The sequence below is a fragment of the Poecilia reticulata genome, unplaced genomic scaffold, assembly GCF_904066995.2.
Source record: "Poecilia reticulata unplaced genomic scaffold, P_reticulata-male-v2 Scaffold_163, whole genome shotgun sequence".
Lineage (NCBI taxonomy): Eukaryota > Metazoa > Chordata > Actinopteri > Cyprinodontiformes > Poeciliidae > Poecilia > Poecilia reticulata.
Window position 1 is genome coordinate 17,501 of NW_027675261.1, and position 5,288 is coordinate 22,788.

At 56.7% G+C, this 5,288-nt stretch overlaps 1 protein-coding gene across 1 annotated transcript; it reads right to left on the minus strand.

The window, feature by feature from the left end:
- Positions 1 to 280: 280 nt before the first annotated feature.
- LOC145550710 (uncharacterized) lies at positions 281 to 2,435 on the minus strand (the record flags this gene model as incomplete). The annotated part of the gene is made up of 4 exons (XM_081604499.1): positions 281 to 589; positions 662 to 909; positions 984 to 1,815; positions 1,859 to 2,435. Coding segments are annotated over 3 exons (1,628 nt in total), but the record flags the coding sequence as incomplete, so codon positions are not given.
- Between the last annotated feature and the right edge of the window lie 2,853 nt (positions 2,436 to 5,288).

The window sequence follows — 5,288 nt, forward strand, 5'->3', positions numbered from 1 at the left end:
AGAAAAAGTCTAAGGCCCATCCAGGGACCGGACAGGGGGCGCTCGGACGGAAGAGGCTGGGGACGGTAGCCTCTCCCCGGCCAGCACAGGGCCACATTGCCCCCTAACTGTTGCCTTACCAGGGGTCCGAGAGCGGGTGATATGGTTTTTAACACCCTATTCGAAAAAACACTACCTGAATGAGGATAAAAGTAAGTCTGAAAAGTGGGTGATAGACAAAAAAATGACAAAGTGTTCCCAACACTTAGAAATATTTCAGACACCAGAAAATGACAAAGTATTCCCAACACTTAGAAATATTTTATTGAATAGTTCCAGTGGGTGGCTCCGTCTCTGTAGGACTGCTTGATGGAGCCAGATCCCCCGAGGAGTCACCATCCGTAGCCAGTACACTCGCAGGACTAGCGGCCCTTGATCTTCCAGAGCTCGGAGAGGATTGGGGTGCTGTGGCTCGGTCGAACGCGTTCCGGATGTCAGCCAATTGCTCCGCGGTGAGATGGTTGGCATAGTACCGGTCCGCGGTCCTCGTGTCATGACACATGACCCTAGACAGTTGTCCCCTGACCTCGCTGCCGTGCGCATCCCGTGCCTGCGTAGAACCAGAAAATACATTTAAAAACAGAAAAGCGGGTGAGTTCAGAGCCGTTAATGGATCACTCACGTGGGTCGCTACCGCTGTCCTCAGATCGGTTACCGTGGACGGCCCGGAAGTCCCATTGAGCTCCATGCACACGCCGCGTATTTGCTTAGCCGTCTTATACGCGTCTGTTGTGCGCTGAAAAACAGCAGCTTGCAGCGTGGTTCCAGCAGCCGGCGGACACCCATCCAACGTACGAACCACCCGAACTCGGCATGGCTCAAGAACAGCTGGGCGGCGCCGAACGCACGGTTCGTCTTGTGCCTCCTCACCTGAGGAGAGATCAGATTAGATTAGATTAGCTTCCCATGCCCGTTCCCCAGGTCTGGTTCTACCAGAAACTTACATTAATCACAAAGCCCGGAGCGCCTTCCTGGGCTTCATCAATCGCTTCCTGGAGCTCGTCGGCAGTCATGTTTGTCAAGACCCCTGCTCTGTGACCATAGACCGCAGAGAGATAGCAAGCTAGGTAACCATAGAACTGGTTCCGCAACTGGATGGTTGGCTGGTTCTCCAGCTTTCTTAGCAGGGAAGGGATTGTCGTCCTGGCCAGGGTCTTGCAGGTTCTCAGCTGGGTTCTGGTGACGGTCCGCCGTTCCTTGGAGCGCTTAACTTCGATCTGGTGGAGGGTCACCTCGGTGGCTATTTGGAGGAGGTCAGCCTTGACCGCTCTGCTGACGGCGGTGATCTGTCTCCGGGTCAGCCTGCATTCCCGCGGGGGTGTAGCGGCAAAGTAATCCATGAACTGGGACAGGTTCACCAGGTAAACTTTAACAGTCGTTATGGCTCTTTTCTTCAGCTTCAGTGCCTGCGGGAAGGCGTGGACCCGTTCCACGTCGTCCAGGAACTTCCAGGTGGGGTTGACCTGCCTGCCGTGTGCAATAAATGAGAGAAAGCTACGGACCCGACCCAGCTTGGAGCGTGCGTTCATCCGGTGCTGTTGGCTTGGCAGGGCACCCCGCAGATCTGAGTGGAATTCTTCAAGGTAGCGCTCCACGGGTGGTGGAAACTTCCTTGGAGCAAATGGCAGCAGGGCAAGTCCTCTGACTGGCCTTGTGGAGGTTGATGTTGCAGGGGAATCAGAGTCGGTCTGGCCCGGCGGAGAAGCTGCAGGAGACGGGGCTCCGGTGGCTGCAGGTGAACCATGCGGAGAAGCTGCAGGAGACGGGCTCCGGTGGCTGCAGGTGAACCAGGCGGAGAAGCAGAAGCAGGCATGGTGACAGCATGAGGAGAAGAGTCTGTACTTGATATCGGCCGTGGTGCCCGGCGTGGGTGCCGGGAGACGACGACGACACGTCTGCGTCTTCCCCCTGCGATTCTGGAGCTCTGCTGTTCGGGTCTTGGGCGTCCAGGCCGGATGCCAGCGGCGGGTTCGGATCCGTGGAGCGAAGCTCTGCGATGGCGCGGAGAGTTGAGCGCCACTGAAGCTGCAGAAGATGGTCGGCTAACACCTGTGGCTCGAGGCGGTTGTGAGCACCGGACAGATGTCTGTCCACCCTCGGACCATTGTATCCACACGCTCTGACTGGGCAAGTCATCCCACGGATGTTCACTCGTCTGTGGGCGAAGGCAAGGAGTATCTTACGCTCAGCAGGGTTCAAGATGCAATGGGTCCGCTCTAAATGCTTGGGCAGCAGAGAAAACTTGCGTTGGCAGATTGGGCAGCGTCGGTCTGGAGGCATCTGGACCCACGTCTGGCAGTAATGTCCGGCAGAAGCTTGGTTGTCTGGCAGAAGCTTGGTTCTCTGGAGAAGGTCGCAGCAGAAAGGCTGGAACGGGCAGCTGGGTTCTATTGAGCCTGATTGCGAGGCAGGCAGGCAGGCAGGCAGGCAGGGCGCTGATTGCACGATTGCTTCCAGCCGCACAGAATGTCTCAGAAAACTTTCTAAGTGTTGAATCAATCATGCCTTACCAGGGCCACGAAAAGAATTGATTGGGATTTAAACACCTTATGCGAAAAAACACTATCTGAATGAGGATAAAAGAAAGTCTGAAAAGTGGGTGATAGACAAAAAAATGACAAAGTGTTCCCAACACTTAGAAATATTTTCAGACACCAGAAAAATGACAAAGTGTTCCCAACACTTAGAAATATTTCAGACACAAGAAAAATGACAAAGTGTTTGTGGTGAATGGAGCCAGGGCAGCGACTACTGGCGCCCGCCTCCAGTAACGAGTTAGGGCAGCGACTTCCGGCGCCCCGCCGCCTCTGTTTACGAGTGGTGAATGGAGCCAGGGCCGCGACTACTGGCGCCCCGCCTCCAGTAACGAGTTAGGGCAGCGACTGCCGGCGCCCCGCCGCCAATGTTTACAAGTGGTGAATGGAGCCAGGGCCGCGACTACTGGCGCCCCGCCTCCAGTAACGAGTTAGGGCAGCGACTGCCGGCGCCCCGCCGCGGTGAACGGTGCCAGGGCGCCGTTAAGAGTGGACAGTGTCCACAGACCATAAGAGGGTTATGGTAACTGGAAATAAAACCGCGTGGCATTACCACTTAACGTGGTCCCACAGAGCTGAAACTTCGTGGGGGTGTTCAGTCCGACCCCATGGACCGTATGCCACCGCTTGTTCAATCCAGGCACGCCCCCTTGGGTCGATCCGGACCCCCCATTTCTAAAAACGGCACCGGCCCCCAGCAAGAACCGTAGTAGCTGGAGCTATAAAAATCGGTACGTTTAAAGAGCTAGACGAGATCGCAAAGGCTGCCAAGCCGCATCGCGATCGGATCAAAATTGCCCTGTTGGTGGCCGTTAGAATATGTGGAAAATTATGGTTCCGGGCGGCCATTTCCCATTCAAATCAATGGAGCGGTTTTTCTGGAAACACGAAATTCAAACACCAGGGAGACCCACTTAACGTGGTCCAACGGAGCTGAAACTTCGTGGGGGTGTTCAGTCCGACCACATGGAACTAATGTCACCGGTTTTTCAATTCAGGCACGCCCCCTTGTGTCGATCCGGACCTGGGGTCCGAAAACCGCACATGGCTCTGAAGGGCCAAGCTTTGATGCTAGAGCTCCAAAATTCGGTGTGTGTGTAGGCCGAGACGAGATCGCAAAGGCTGCCAAGCCGCATCGCGATCGGGTCAAAATTGCCCTGTTGGTGGCCGTTAGAAGATGTGCAAAATTTGGGTACGCAGCGAACACTCTCCAGTTAAACCTATGGAGAAACCAACATTTTTTACCAGAATCTAAGTCCTGCTGCCTTACCAGGGGCACGAACTTCCAGGGCCTGCGTACTGCTGGGTTTAGTCCGTGGATGGGTGCTTAAGTGTGGGTTCACGTGCTCGGCCGGTGGGCCTGGCAGGCCCGGTTCTCAGTTGATGGCGAGAAAAAGTCTAAGTCCCATCCAGGGACCGGAAGGGGGCGCTCGGCCGGAAGAGGCTGGGGAGGGTAGCCTCTCCCCGGTCAACCCAAGGCCACATCGTAAAACTGAGTTGCCTTACCAGGGGCACGAGCTTCCAGGGCCTGCGTACTGCTTGGTTTAGTCCGAGGAGGGGTGCTTAAGTGTGGGTTCACATACTCGTGTGGAGAGCCTGGTTCTATCGGGGGTGGGGGGGGGTTCCAAGACTGTGTCTGACCCCGGAGCCAAGTCTGGGTGTGGGCCTGGAGGTCAAGGCCTGGATGTCCAGGCCTGGATGTCTCTGCCTGGATGTCTGTGCCTGGATGTCCAGGCCTGGATGTCCAGGCCTGGATGTCTCTGCCTGGATGTCCAGGCCTGGATGTCTCTGCCTGGATGTCTGTGCCTGGATGTCCAGGCCTGGATGTCTCTGCCTGGATGTCTGTGCCTGGATGTCCAGGCCTGGATGTCTCTGCCTGGATGTCCAGGCCTGGATGTCTCTGCCTGGATGTCTCTGCCTGGATGTCCAGGCCTGGATGTCTCTGCCTGGATGTCCCAGCCTGGATGTCCAGGCCTGGATGTCTCTGCCTGGATGTCTGTGCCTGGATGTCCAGGCCTGGATGTCTCTGCCTGGATGTCCAGGCCTGGATGTCTGCCTGGATGTCCAGGCCTGGATGTCTCTGCCTGGATGTCTGTGCCTGGATGTCCAGGCCTGGATGTCTCTGCCTGGATGTCCAGGCCTGGATGTCTCTGCCTGGATGTCTGTGCCTGGATGTCCAGGCCTGGATGTCTCTGCCTGGATGTCCCAGCCTGGATGTCTCTGCCTGGATGTCTCTGCCTGGATGTCTGTGCCTGGATGTCCAGGCCTGGATGTCTCTGCCTGGATGTCCAGGCCTGGATGTCTCTGCCTGGATGTCTGTGCCTGGTTCTGCAGGCCTGGATGTCTCTGCCTGGATGTCCCAGCCTGGTTCTGCAGGCCTGGATGTCTCTGCCTGGATGTCCCAGCCTGGTTCTGCAGGCCTGGATGTCCCAGCCTGGTTCTGCAGGCCTGGATGTCTCTGCCTGGATGTCCCAGCCTGGTTCTGCAGGCCTGGATGTCTCTGTTGCTCCAGGCCCGGATTTCAAATTCGTACGGAACCTAGGCAAACTATATACTGGAAGAACCGGGCGAGTCCCAGGAGTGCCCCGGTGGTCTCCGATTTCGCCTAGGACGTTCCCCCGATTTTTAACGAATTTTTAAGCGATTTGCGCCTAACCGGGCCTGGGGGGGGGGGCGAGTAGGCGGTCCGGAAGGCCCGGAACCCGCTCATGCCGT